At 32.6% G+C, this 15,832-nt stretch overlaps 1 protein-coding gene across 7 annotated transcripts in view; it reads left to right on the top strand.

Annotated features, from left to right (window-relative positions):
- LOC144851500 (synaptotagmin-14-like) overlaps positions 1–15,305 on the top strand; it is a 28,590-nt gene extending 13,285 nt beyond the window's left edge. For 6 of the 7 annotated variants that reach the window (XM_078708998.1, XM_078709001.1, XM_078708999.1 and 3 more), the window contains 4 exons: positions 9,488–9,609; positions 10,834–11,247; positions 12,210–12,405; positions 13,040–15,305. In XM_078708998.1, the coding sequence (XP_078565124.1) occupies positions 9,488–9,609; positions 10,834–11,247; positions 12,210–12,405; positions 13,040–13,353 (1,046 nt within the window). In that variant the 3' untranslated portion in view covers positions 13,354–15,305. Of the gene's footprint in view, positions 1–6,251; positions 6,718–9,487; positions 9,610–10,833; positions 11,248–12,209; positions 12,406–13,039 lie in introns of those variants that run through there. The other variant, XM_078709003.1, reaches the window with a different exon arrangement.
- The last annotated feature ends 527 nt before the right edge of the window (positions 15,306–15,832 follow it).

The following is a 15,832-nucleotide window of genomic DNA, read 5'->3' as shown; positions in this document are numbered from 1 at the left end:
TTGTTTCCAATTTGGACTTTAAAGATATATTGACTGTATAAGTCAAGATTATACTACAGATGTTTTGCTGCAAGTTTGGACTTTATTTAAATATACTCTTTTTAAGTCAAGATTATAAATTTCAATATTGAGGCTTTGTGCGTTGTTATCAGATATATAATAACATTAATTTTTGATTATTTACCATTGAGATTGGTATAATTAAATTGTCATCAAACACAATTATGGTGTGTTATGTGCTAAAATGTTGTTGTTCAGAACAGTTGGATTCTGAAGATGAATGCTTGGAAAATAGCCAGTTACTACTAAAAGCAAAAGAACAAAAATCATCAAAGTTAAATTCTTCAGAATGTTCATCAACATCAACGAGTTACTCCAATGGATCTACTTGCACTCCGGCTAAAAAGATTCCAAGTTTTACTTATACAGTTGACAGTAGTTATTGCTCTGGTGGTAAGTCTTTAAAGTGTTGTTCAGTTCAGTACTTACACATTTTTAAGTGGAAGTTAAGTAGTTGCCTTTTCTCTCCTTCCCTTTTGTCCATATTTCATTCTAATATATTGATGTGTTATTTGCTTTTTACTACTGTAACTTTATTACATGTTTATTGCAGTTTAGGCTAGCCACAACTCACTAGCAATGGATATTTGAAACTCTCCTACCAACTCCCTAGAAAGATCATGGCCACACCCATCGGTAGCAAAAGTTATAGGCTCATACCACATTAAACAACTTATCAGAATAAATAGATAATAATTTGATTTCTATGTGAATGATTCTTTTTATCATATTTTGATTATTCATTAGTTGCATCATTCTCCAGAAGATGATTTTTGTAGCCCAACATTCTCAACCTTACACTATTTCGATTTTTTGAATCACATGGTGTAACCCAATCTTAACTTTACTAGTGTTCATTTCTCATTCGAACTTGTCTTCTTACATAATAGAATTTGTCTGTAGTAATTCTACTAAACCAGACTTGAGATTATGGTCACCAACTGGCTGCTTACAAATAATAAGCCAACTTGAACTAATGACCTTTCTTCTTCTGCACCATCATACAATTCATTGTACAATTTGTATAAACTAATACTAAAAATAATAGTGTTGATATGATTGTACATTTTTAAACTATTGATGCATTTAAAATTGGTCCAATTCAAGGTTGTTATTATGAACTCATTGTAAGGTGGAAAAAATTCCATTTGTGGTTCACTTTTTAGAGATTCCATTAAAACTGCAAGAACAATTGACACCTGCTGTTTTCAGTATTATTTCACTAGAATTTGTGTTTTAGTCGGATTGATTATTGTCTAAACTATAAGTATTACTGCTTATTATTCTAATTATATGCAGTATTGTTGTTCTAGCAAACTGTTTTGATTAAAAGTTATTTTATTTGGAAACATCTGAAGTTTATGCAGTCACCAAATGGACTTGGAAAATGTCTACAACTTGATGCAGTAGCTATAGTTTTTATTTTGCTATTCTATTCTTCATTATAGTATACTACACATATGCTTCTAAATTGTTTTTCTAAAGTTGAAATGTATTTTTGAAAATATTCTATAAAGAAATAATTGCTCACTTCAACAATTTGGAAGTTTTTACTTTTGTAATAGTCAATCTGGAAACTTCTGACATTTTAAGAGATTAAAATTCAGGTTTCACAAATCATTCTGGAATATCTGTTTCAGGAAGGAACCTTGCCATTGACTTTTAGGATGTGAATTTAAAACTAGAATATTACCTGATAACAATTTTTAGCTACGAGAGTTGCCTCATGGTATTGGTGACTGCATTGAATTGCTGTTTACTTAATCAGTACTTTGACCGAAGAAACTTTTTCTTTAAAGTCTTCCATTGGATTCTGTCTTGAAGTCGTACTCCCAAGTACTTTTTACTTTTTTTTAAGCAAGAAGAGTTTCCTCATGGTAATGTTGGTGACTGAATTTGAATTGCTCCTTTTATATACAGTACTTTGACCAATTACATCCAAGAAACTGTTTTTCCCAAGTATTATCAATGGAGTGGTTGTTCCATTTTTGTTGTAAATGTACACCAAAATATGATGAAGAATCAGTGGAAATCAATAAATTGATAAACAGCAATAGCAGCAAGTCTTTAGCAAAAAGCTATGAAAGTACACATTCTTTAAGCAGTAGTTCAGAAGAATCCACTTCACCACCACCTACCAAACAAGCACCAAAAAGCTTCTTCAATGCATTTTCTCCTGTGTCTTTTTTTGTTAATGATTCAGAATCTGGTATGTATTATTGATAAATGAATTATTAGTTTAATCATAGAGGTATTCACTATATAATATTTCTATGGTTAAATGTTTTCAAATCTAAAAGAGATGATGATAATTTGTTTAAATTGTTATTTTGTCACCATACACGATGGTGTGTTATGTGCTAAAGTGTTTGTAATTGTTTGTCAAATTTACTTTACCGCAGCAGTACTAGAAAGCAATGTAACAATGTTACTTTTAGTCTAGCAAATGTACTTTATATGTGATCTGCCAATATCTGAGCTATAGATTCCAACCTCTGCTCTTAAAGAGGTCTTCAGGAAAATTAGTCTATCCTGTAATTTTCGGTATTAGTTAAATCAATCAATCAAAATAACATTTATTTCCAAATAATGGTGGCTTGATCAAGAAAGTAAATGCTTGGTCAGGGATGCCAAAATAAAACAGACTAAAGCAAAAATAACAATAAAAACAATCCTAAAGATGTCAAGCGGTACATTCCAATTGCAGTATAAATCATATTAATACATTCTATTGGTAAAGGTAAATATATATGGCCACTAATTCAGAATTTTACCATTATTTTTGGGTGTATACTAATAATAAGATCTCATCCGTAACCACACCAAAGCAGCCCAGGCGGAGTGGTCAGAAGACTACTCAGTGTAAAGGCATTAAACTAAACAATTCACAATCAGAAATAGAAAAATTCTAATTTTAAATACTTAGATTAATTAAAATAGCAAAGGTTAAAAAATGGGCTATTCCAAAGGGAAGTGTCAATGGTAAAGGGAAGTGTCAATGGTAATACAAAGCCTATTATATTAAACTAAGTTTAGATACACTCTTAATACAAATGTAGATTAGTATAGTTTTGTTAATATGAACTTGGTCTACTGATCCGAGACCTAAAATTTGTCAAACAAAGTTAACTATTTAGCCATACAGTTAGTGTATTTGTCGATGTTCTTCAGTTTGTAGACATAGAATTATTTTTTAAGAAGTTTTTATACAATGTAGGGCCATACACATTGTTGTAACATTTTATTGCCAACATTGTGTTGTTTGTATACCTGGAGACATTCCATATTCTCAATTATTTTGCTGTTTTTTATACTACTTTGTCTTTTATTTCATGGTGACATTAAGTTTACAAGGTACAGTATATGTTGGAGTTGTTGGTAAAAGTACCAGTAACAAAAATGATTTATTGGATTTTAAGATGCTGCGGTTTTTTGCATCACGTACCAGAAGATGACAAAATGGAAATGAGCAATTTAGTAACTGATTCAAAAAAGAAGAAAAATAAGTGGAAAAGTCTAGAAAAATCGGCATTACATAGGTTAAAAGGCAACAAAGACTCTTCAGCTGAGTTTAATGATGGCACGGAAGCTGCTCCAGATTTTTCGCATCATAACCCGGAAGATAACAAAATGGAAACAAGCAACTTGGTAACTGATTCAAAAATGAAGGAAAATATGTGGAAAAGTTTAGCAAAATCTGCATTACTTAGCCCAAAAGTAGACAAGGATTCTTCAGCTGAATTGAATGGTGGTGCAGTACCCACTTTTGGATTTTTGCACAGAATTGTAAACTTTCAAACAAGTTCTGAAGATAGTAAGTAGTTATTGGTGAAGCATATGTTAAACATTTAAGAAATGTTCTAAAAAAAATTCATCTGGTTTCAAATGATTTATGTTTGTATTTTTTTCTTTGGTAAACCAAATAGACTATTATTCTATGTAGCAAATGCTGCTTAGGTGCATAAAAATGGGAGCTTTCACTCGCTTTTTTTTATATTCTCGTTCTTTTATTACCCATGACAAAAACATTGAATATACAAACAAAAAACAGAATTAGATGATAGTCAGCGGACACAAAACTGAAACAAATCCGTAACATAAAATATGTGAACCTTAACTCAAATTATATAAACTATTTATAGTAAAAAAAGAAATCAAAATTAGCAGTGTAAAAGGTAGAATTTAAGATTGTTAATAAGTCTGTTAACATAGTCTTTGAAAGAAGTTTAGGAAAGTTTCACAAAGTTGCAGGAATTCATAGATAGCAGATAGATGAAGACAGTTTGTTCTAGCTTTTAGGTGTTGGTGCTTTATGCTGTTCACTGGCCCATATCACTTGCTGTTGTAGTGTAGTTCTATTCAGCGGTCTCTTATATGTCTCCGTATATAAGTCTCTTTAATCCATTGTACATGTACAAATAAAGAGGTTTAAACTTGTGCACATGCATTTGTTATCAGTGGGCATTCTATGCATACAGTTGTGACAATGGTTTTTAAGACCTTGCATTGCCTTGATTTTTAAAAATCGCGTAATTCTTAAATAAAAGAAGTTATTTTTTACGGAAAAATTAGATAATGGTTGGTTTTGAACTTTGAAAGTAGAAGGTCAAAGTTGCTTGCATCATTTGGATAATTCTTCAATGTTAATACATTAGCAATGACTTGAGTACAATTGCCTTACCTTGAACAGGCAGGCTTACAATTGGGTTTAGGATGTAGAATTTGAGTTGACATATAATTATAGTAAATCATAGGGTGAAATATCAGAGGGTAGGATGGAGATTCAGTGTACACATGTGGCCATCATATCGCGCCGGATTCGTTCCGGCGCCCTGAGAAAAATATCGCGAGCGTTGAGCGTGCTTTTACATTAAGCACAAATTTGGTTATTTGTTGTCAAGCAAGGTCATTCATGCTCACTGCTAATTGGACAAAAGAAAAAAAATGTATGATTTCAGAAGACAAAGCTTCTTGATCCATTGCTATGAATTTGATTCTATGATTCAAATCATACAAATTTGGTGAGAATGATCTTATGCTTCACCACTTCATGAACCCATTTTCCACGATATTTTATGATTTTTTTTTTCCAATCCGGGCACGGTGTGAAAGCAGCTTTACCCCAGTGAACTAACATGGTACATCTGAGCTGTGTCAAAAAGATAGCTGAATGATTGGTGATTCATTACAACCAATGACAAGATAATGAGATCCTCTTGGATAAATCCAGTTGATAATGTAATGATTATGCCATACAATATACATTAGAATATTAACATTGTGTGCTTGATTGTGTTCACATGATAAACATATAAATTGCCTTTTCAACTAATTAGGTGTTCATAATTCTCAATTAATATTCATGGTTTGTGAACCATTTCTCTATTATTTTTCTGGTCTTTATAAGCATATAATTATCATATATTATATTATAGTCAAAGGTTTTTAGAAAATCTTTTGTTTGTCATTTTATTTAATTTAAACACATGCACAGTAGGCCTTATACAGTTTTTGGTTTTATACATATGGATATGTAGTCTGAAATAAAAACAATTAAAGAGAAATGAAATGAATAGTATAAACTGTATTTGGACAAAACAAATTTGATATTTTGAAGAAAATTTAAATGCAATTCAACCTTATATTTACTTTTTAATTGTTTTTTAATGAACAAATGAAATGTTTTAGAATGTTTTCCAAATGAAATCATTTCAATTTCTAAAAATGTTTTATCAAATATTAATGTTAAAAGAAATGGAAAACAGTGTCATGGTTAGATTTTTTTTAACCCTACAACCATGCCAAACATATTTCTACTTTGGTCCTTATGAAACACCTTAAAAATAATTAACAGAATAATATATTTGATTAAGAAAAGAAAGATTTTTATATAATTAAAAAACACCAGATTTGTTTAAATCATAGACCTCATTTGTCAATAATTTTCAGTTCATATTTATAATGGTTGAAATGAAGAGATTGAAATGTTAAATCATGACTTCCTTCTTATGAGTTTTATTATTATTTATATTGATATCAATAAATGAGTCTGTTATGTATACAGACATTATCAGATAGTGTTTATGAATTGAGTTTCTAGGCTTAGAAAATCTAGTTTTATGTTAATTGGAACATAATCTCAAATTTAAGCTCGTTTCTGTACATTTGATAAACCCATATTCTCTCAGTTAAAAGCGATATATACTACAGGCTTTTAGTTTTCTCAACTTTACAATGGTTGAAATCATTCAAGGTCAATTTATGTGACCTGCTATTATTTGCATAGTGACTTTAACTCGATTCACTGATTCTTTCATTTGTGTGTGAATAGTTAGCTTAAAAGCATGGGTTGCTTGAGTTGTTGTGCAAATTTTAGTTTTGGACAGCCTGGTTTTGGAATTTTCACCTTTTGGAAATCAAATGAAACGAAGGCAAATGGTTCTGTTAACGTGAATACCGCAGAAGAGGTAAATAACATTTTGGACGAGCAACAGGACGAGTATATAATTGCCAGTAGTAAGAAAGGACTACAAAAGAATCCGTCATTTGTTCAAAATCACGCAGGACTAGCTGGCTTTGCTTTTAATTATTCTGATGATTCGTCAGTTTGTAGTAGTACGTGGACAAGTTCGGAGAGGTCAGGATATGTATACAGAGGTAAAATAAACCTACCCAATATATCTGGATTGTTTATTGATTTATTACATAATTTTTAGTATAAATGATGTTCTATAAAAAAATTGGCCGTCAGTTTGTTGCTGAGTAAAGTATATTCAGATTGAAGTTTCTCTTTTGTATCGTCAACCAGTTCACGTATTAGTATCGTAACCGAAAAGTGTTCGACTTGAGTAATATTTATTTTTACAAAACTGTTGTGTCGCAGATCAGTAGTTGCGGGAGGGGGGGTGAGGTGATTAAAATCGTTGGTGCATGACTTTCATATCGTAAGCAATATACATTAATTTTGTACCCATAGATTTTGTAACAAACGAAAAGTCAGTGTCGTAAATGGTGGCTTCCACTAATATGTTCCTAGTTCAGTTGTATGTTGTGTAGGATACAAAACCTTAACTCGGTAGGCCTGAACTTTGCGTGGGAATACAGAATGAACAAAATCTATTGATGTATGTCATTTTCAATATGTTTTTGTTATGTGATTATGAGTCACTCATCATTGAGGGTTTTAATGTGTTATACTTGTTTTAGCATATTGGCTTAGCCTACCAGTACACTTAGTATTCATTAACGCTAGTACAGCATGGTCATCGCTGTCAATCACCTTTATTATTACCATATTTGAAATATAAATATATGATTGTTTATTATGCATATTGACATAACAAAAAATACAGTAAACTAGCCTAAAGGGTAAAACTACTTCTTAACTTTTTACATTCTACATGAACCAAGATTAGCATCTCATTCTTTGTTGTGGCTGAATCAAGTTCTTTTTATTTATTCAAAATATACAAAGTTAATACCAAGGTTTCATGAACTACTACAGGTCACTTTCGTGACGTAAGCTTGTATCGTAGCCACAATTTATAACTTTATATAACGTTATGCTGCTGGCATCTAGTTTGAAAAGGAGGGATTCTTTTGAAGTTTCAATGATTGGACAGCGACTGGTATTAGTATTGATGGATTAAATGATTGTGTCTGGCAAGATTACCAACTGTCGACTTTTATGGGGAAAAATCAGACTTTGACACCATACACGGCTTGTGGTTCCTTCCAGTTCATGGCCAGCAGCCTATTTAAGTGGTAAAATTAATACCACAATCTTTATATACTTTTCAAATCATACTTTTATCTAGTTTTTCTGGATAATTATGCCATTGTTAATTTGACCCTGTCAAATATGAAGTGGTTTATTTTATTAAATTGTTGATTATTTCTTTAGATAGTCATTCTTTCTAATCAGCAAATAGACTCGGCTTTTATTATATCTCCATCTTCAACTAAAGTAGATCAGCAATAAAAAAAACATGGTGTTTTTCATGGTGACCACTAAGAATAATTGCTTTGTATCTATCATAATTTTAAAGTTCCCAGATAATATGTGTATTCAAAAAGAACCTAGTACATCTTTCAAGACAAGTAAAGAGTTACCTCGGGGTGTAGTTCACACAGCCACTGTCTTGGACAAGGAAGAAGCATGTAGTTGAAATGTGCTGTAAAATCTAAATCCATTGCATTGATTGTTGTAATGGAAATTATTATTTTCATATTATTTTGTAGTTTGTTTTTTTTCAAATGATGTATTGGATTGTTTTACGATGGTTTCTAAGTTTTTTTAGGAAGGAAAATGATTATTTTATTTTGTAAATTGTTTTGTAAGGCCTATGGTTTCGTGGTTAGGAACATGTCAGCAACCCCATTTGAGATGCACTATTTAATATCTGAACTATAAATGGCAATTATATACTAACAACAACAATAATAATGTTTAATTAACAGTATTGTTATTCTCTGAAATAGGTTATTTATACACAATGCATACTATTATTATATTGCCTTGTTATACCATATGCATATAATTACAATTAGCATAATTTACTGTTGCTGGTATAAACAAATATTTCGTTGATACATGTGCTTTTAAAGTAAATTTGAGTTCGGGAAAAGATCAATTCAACACTTACAGGTAGATTGAACAAATATTTCAGTGAATAAATTGTTTTCCTCCACAGCATTTTCAACAAATAATGAATGATTCTGAGTTAAATAGGAGGAACGTTTTTTTTCTTTATAACACACCAAATCCTGTTCTAAGCCTTATTTACACTATCATCAAACTTTATATGATGTGATGTGCCCATATATGGACATGATGATGTTATATCACTACCATATTTGAGCATATCACTACCATATTTGGGCACATCACACTTTTTTCTCAAACTAGTTTGATAGTGTAGACCGAGCTTTAAAGTAAACTTATATTCAGTTAATCTGCTCCTTCTATCTTAAATTATAGTGGAGTATGTCGGGGGATATTCTCCGTTTTTTCAGCCCTAACAGACTCCACTATCAATATCAAATGCTTATACCATTCAAAAGGTAGTGTTCATATTGTGTACACAGAATAGAACAGTAGTAGTTCTCACAAAATTCTCAAAATCATCATACAATAGTACCATTAAATATCATCATTGAACATCACTTTTCCGTATAATAGTAGTACTGTACTGAATGGCAAGGATGCACTCGGGTCTGTTATACTTTTGCGCCGATCAGTTTGAATAAATATTTCAAAAACTTATTCTTCTGGTGCGGAGAACGAGGAGGAGAGAGATGGATTTCTGTTAAATATTGTTCAGCTGAATTTTTAAATGGAAATTTTATTTACTTGTTTTTTTTTAAATCTTCATTGTTGTGTTGTGTCCTTTATTTTAAATGTTTTATTTTTTAATATTTTTCATAGTACACACTGAAGATCTTGGTGATGTAGAACAAGGCACTGTAGGCAGTGGAAGTTTTGGTTCTTCTGGTGGACTCTTTGACCAGGACGATGAAAACGATACAATTGGTTTAGAGGGAGGAGAGGTAAATTTTTCAAAGATTGAGAGAGATACATACATGTATGGAACCATCAACTTTTAAGTTGTTTTAAAGGGTAACTAGATGGTGATAAAGTGAGGGGGAAAGTTAAGTGTAATACAGTGGCGTAACAGCTACTGTATGAGCACTCACTTGCTAAACCCAGGGGCCCCGGAGCAAGCCCAGATATATGTTGAAAAGGGCTAAAATGCCAAAGGCCTCCAGCAATGGAAGACCACTTGTGTCTCTGCGTTACACCACTGGTGTTATACCATTTACATAGCTGTATATGAGACCATCAACTTTCAAAGTTGTTACTATGGTTATGTAGATTGTAGCGAGGACGAGTGTATGCATATTTTAAAACTGGAAATATAGTATTCGAAGTATAGATACATAATGGAAAGGCAAAGTACTATGGAAAAGGCATTTGATCTTACCCTAAAAACCATAGTACTATAGAATACATATTCAAACCGTGGCCACAAGTATTGTTATATTTAATAGCTAGGATTATCTATACAAAAAGAACTTCTTTTTGGCATGTTTACACTGATACAATATTTAATGAACCTTACAGTTAGTAGTAGTATTATGACCTTTATGAATATGAAGGTATCTCTATCATTTAATCTGAGGTATTTGTGGTGTATCTACGATAATATCAAGAAGTATAATTAATATAATAACTGCCTGGTATTGTGGTAATGAATAAAAACTGTCAATGCTAATTATAGCTATAACATTAAAGAACATGATAAATGCTATTTTTAAACCTTGATTTGGGGAAAACCCAACAGGATCCCTGTAGAGTACAATAGAGTAGATTCCAGTACAATATTATATTTGGGAAATCCTTTTCAGGTAACACCCCTAAGGAAATACATTCCTGTGAAAGAAGTGAAGGCTATATATTTTGTTAACACTACTATTTAAGGGGACACTTTGTAGGGTCCTCAGGGAGTTTTTCATGAGGACCAAAGATCAATAGAGCACAAAAAACACTCCAGATCCATATAAAGGTGTTTGTATCTCAAAATGAGTTTATACCAATATCATTATGGTTAAGGACTAAAGCTTAACCCAATTTAAAGCAACCACCAAAATATGGCATGATACTGTATGATAATTATGATTATAACATACAAAAATGAGAGTGAGTTTCACTTTTTTGCTATTAGGAGATGTAAAACATGGAATAATTAATGACTTGTATATAATTTTTGACAGGTAAAACCTCGAGAACCCCCACCAACAGTCGGCAAATTGGAAGTTGCATTCTCATACAGCGGAGAGGCACGCAGGATGAATATCACAGTCGTTAAAGTTTCTGACGTACCCTCCAAAGATCGAGGAGGCCCGGGAAGCTGTCGTGTTCGTTTGGCACTCATGCCCAGTAAGAGACAAAGGGCAAAGACAAGGATTCGCGAGGGTGAGAATCCAGAATTTAAAGAACTATTTCGCTTCACACGGCTCTTCCCGCACGAATTAGCAAGCACATCAATGAGGTTTCGTTTATTCGGGACCGAGAAAATGCGAAAGGAACAGTTAATTGGCGAATGTGTGACAAAGTTCTCGTCTCTGAATACAAATACAACAACGACGCAGACAATTACGATACCAATCCTGGCCAGGAGTGATACTGTAAGTAAAAACAAGGCGAACATTATAGCAGTTAGTTAATACAGTGTATACCAAATTCACATACAAAATTCTTTTATTTTACAAACCTTGGTACAAATGTGTGAAAGCTTTTCTGCGTTACCTCTATGTAAAATCTCGGAACAAGCTATTCGAGGTAGCTCAGTCACATCTGCGCATATGTACATATTGTTCTAATGTACGTTTTTTAACAGTGTTTACATTTTACTGAATTGTGTATATGTTGTAACTTGATAAGATTAGGAAAAATCTATGTAACAGTTACATTTTTTGTTGTGTGTGTTAATCTATATATAAATTATGGTTAATTCTGACATAGGCGAGCACAATGCAAAAACTTCGGTACAAATCTCCGCCATGGATACCTACCTTATCTATCTCAGATGTACCGCGAAACGTAGATTTGATAACATTAGTTTTCACATCGACGCTATTGTTCCATATTTCTATCTTAGGAAGATATTATAAAGGGTTTTATAAGAAATTTTCTGATTTCAATCGGTAAATTTTAACTCTACACGCGGTAGAAGTTATTTCCGGGTTCAGGGTAAGGTGTGTCAATCACCTTGCAAGTTCCCTGCATTGTTGGTTTCAACCAGGGAGTTGTAAAACAACTCCCTGTTTCAACTAAGTTGGCCGTTGGTGTTTGGTGGCGATAGCCATTTTGGTTTTTTGTTTGTTTTCGGACCGCGCGTGTGAAGGTATAGTAATTACATAAAGATCAAATTAAATATATTCATAAAACATATGAGTAAATTGTGGGAAATAATTATATAAAATGACATCGCGAGAATTGATGTCTTTTGTTTGAAATCGAACCATCGTCTACACGTCCTAGAGGGGGAGCGAGCGAAGCGAGCTCACCCTCTAGTCAAGTATAATTGACTTTGTTATTTCATATTCTATTTTCCTTCTGTAAAATTTAACATTTTCTTCTTATACAGAGCGGTTCATCATCACCATATTCTAGTTCATCAGATCTATCGCACAGTGAAAGCAACTCGTCATTGCAGTCGTTGCAACATGGCGGTATGCCAGAACTTCTAGTCGGACTTTCTTATAACTCAACGACTGGCCGTTTATCCGTTGAAATTCTCAAAGGCAGCCATTTCAAGAATTTGGCTGCAGGCCGTGCACCAGGTAAATATTTTTTAAATTTTGGCAACAATGTTTTTAATTTTTGTATGTTTTTTGTTTTTTTATTTTAATTATTTAGTTTTTATTTCATACTCATCCAACAGCGAGCACAAATTCGCCAATTAAAGGATGGATAAACTATTTTATAGTTTATCGTGGTTATAAACCAAGTCTAATTTTGAGGCTTAGGAGTGGAGTTGAAAGAGCGCTAGGTCAGGATTGAACCCTGGACCTTGGGATTGGAAGGCAAGCATGTTAACCACAAAGCTACCTCTACACTACTTTTATGCATAAATGCCTGATTCATATTGTCAGTTAATTTGTGTAACTATTATTGCCATCTCATAATGCTATTAAATAACTGCATTATTTACTTCTCGTCGTCTGACTTCCTTTATCGTCATCGAACAATGTTTGATGGTTTAATAATCTTCAATAACTAAAATAGTATGACATATTTAATTTAAGTATGTGTTGTACTTTTGTACTTGAAGTTTGGTAGTGAGATATAGGCGTTTTAAGTCACAATGTGATATTTTAAGTGATTATTAAATGAAATATGCTGGGCAGAAGGGTAGAAGTTCCAATCCAACCAATTTTATATACAATTAAACTGTAAACTGTTTATTATATTAAGATTCGTATGTGCGTGTGTCACTGATGTCGTCGAGTGGGTTTGAGATGACCAAGAGCAAGACGTCGATACGACGAGGCCAGCCTAACCCGACGTTCAAAGAGACGTTCATCTTTCAAGTGGCTCAATTTCAGCTTCCTGACGTCACGTTACTCTACACAGTCTTCAACAAACGTGCAATGAAGCGTAAAGAGACTTTAGGCTGGTTCTCAATGGGTCTGCAGAATAGCAGCGAGGAAGAGTTGGCACATTGGAATGAGATGAGAGACTCTAAAGGTCATCAAGTATGCAGATGGCATGCCCTTCTTGAACCATAAGGTCAAAGGTCATAAAGTATGCAGTTGACATGTCCTTGAACCATAAGTTCAAAGGCCATGTGCTACAACCAAAAAAGTGCTTTAAAATATCCATAACATACTTTACCCTTTGATGGTGAAGGTCATAGTTCATACCCAATAACTGTTACTTAACACTTGAGGTCAAAGGTGAAAGTTTATAAAATCAATGTCCTATTCCCACCCTTCTTCATATAGACAGTATTTTGTTTTTGTTTTGTAGTATAAGAATTGGGTAATGTTGGTATTTGTTTGTGTACCAATATTTTAACAAATTTGAGATGGAGTAATTGAGGAATAAGTTGAGAACTCTACTGCTACATGCACAGCAAGTAGTAAGTTTATGAGAACACACAACATAACATAATAAACATAGCCAGGTTGTGCATGTCGGTTCAATAATGTTATGATATATTTTTTCAAATCTTCAATCGTATAAATTGACGAATACGTAAACGCGCACATTGCCAGCGTTCTGAAAAAATCAAAAATTGTCATCGTGTCAAATTGTACATGCAAAGGATCGGTCGGATCGAATAATTTTGTGTCCATTTTCTCTGACACGTTAAAATCGCGGTCAATTGTTAATGCGGAAATTTTCGACAATCCGAAACTAGTCAACTGTCATCGTTGTGTTATAGCAACTGCAGCTTTACAGTAGGTTTGTTTTGAGGACATCTAGCTCATCGGACTCTTCGCTGTTTCTATACGAGCAGTGCGAGTAGGTATATCTTTAACGAGCGGTTTGAAGAGCTTGTAAGCAACTAATCATATACGTCTATTACCATCATGCGAAGATGTGTGTTTAGTTGTTGCAGACACATTTTGTGTATTCACAGAATTCAGTGGAGTAATTACGTTTGGTTAATACCATGGATAAAGGAATTTTTAAAAATGTATTTATAAATGTGTACAAATATATTTATTGATTAATATAATAAAGTAGAAAGATATAATGGTTTTAAAATATTTTACCCGGAACTTATAGAATTATTGTTTTCTAAATACCTCGTAGAAATTTATTTACATATTTAAACTTATTTTTATTACTTGTATTTATGTTTATTCTATACCAAAAATTGTTTTATACATATTCATTATATTTTACATTCATTTAGTTTTGTAAAAATGTTATCATAGTTCGAGTTTTATCAGTCAATTCAAAGTCAATATTTGGGTTAGATAATATTTTGGTTAAAAAGATTTTAAGGTATAGATTTTAAAATTAGAATTTGTTTTTTTGTTTACATAAATTCAACGAGTTACAATCAAAACTTTTAATATTTATTTACCTATTTTTTACTCACTATCCTATTAAAGGTGGCAAATTACAAGATGAAAGGAAATCTTAAATAGGTCTTTGGAGGTGAAGTTGGACAAACAGTTCTGACGTCTGACAAGAGTTGGACCCAGGACTTTGTGTTTGGTAGCCGAGCATCTCAACCACCAAGCATAGACAGGCTTCTATCAAACTAGTTAAGAAATATTCAAGTCAATTTGGCTTAGGGAATTTTGTAATATTCTATTGATAACTATTTTAAGGGTGAACCTTCCAGTTACTGTACTTCCTATAACGCTCTGTCTACACTATCAAACTAGTTTGACAAAAAAAAGTGTGATGTGCCCAAATATGGTAGTGATATACCCAAATATGGTAGTGATATACCCAAATATGGTAGTAATATGACATCATCATGTCTATGTATGGGCACATCACATAAAGTTTTGATAGTGTAGACATTACAATAGGGTAGTTAATTCAAAGCCCACAATTCCTTTTTATTCTGGTGCCCCATACATACAGCTTCACCGTGTACAGTAAGATATTATGTATCATTAATGACTGTATTAATAATAATATAATACACTGAATATGTATATGCAGTTTCTAACTTGTAATATGTGGCGATTGATTAAATTATTATAACTACATACGTACGGTATTATGGATTCTTATGAGGATGCGATGTTTGATCTGAAATTACGGCGGAGTAAATTTTTAATTTTTTTTTTCATTTCATAACATTTATTTACAAACTCTGACAAAAAAGGTTCGGAAAAATTTAACAAAAATAAAGTGAAGATAAAGTCTAAATTATCATCGCGTCGTGATTGGTCAAATTACTAGGGAATCAAGCTTAAAACTAAATTCCCAAAATTGGACACGACGTAAGCGCGCCGACCAATCACGACGCGTGGGTCATCCGAACTGTTGCTTGTGATTGGTCAACTCACTTGCGTTGCATCTAAGTGGAAACCAAGCTTTACGTAGCCTAAACGGTCGTCTATACTGAATGCACATTCAAATCATGTCACGAATCGTCATTTCGAACGTACTACGTTTATTTCCATTCAATTTGATAATCATAATTACCATAACCCGTATTCATATTTGAATGTCTACTGAGTATGTTAATCTTCAAAAATAAATATTATTTGTCGATAATAATCTCAAACGGTT

Source organism: Antedon bifida, chromosome 9 (assembly GCF_963402885.1).
Source record: "Antedon bifida chromosome 9, ecAntBifi1.1, whole genome shotgun sequence".
Taxonomy (NCBI): Eukaryota; Metazoa; Echinodermata; class Crinoidea; order Comatulida; family Antedonidae; genus Antedon; species Antedon bifida.
The sequence above is the reverse complement of the archived record's forward strand: the minus strand, read 5'-3'. Positions and strand labels throughout refer to the sequence as shown.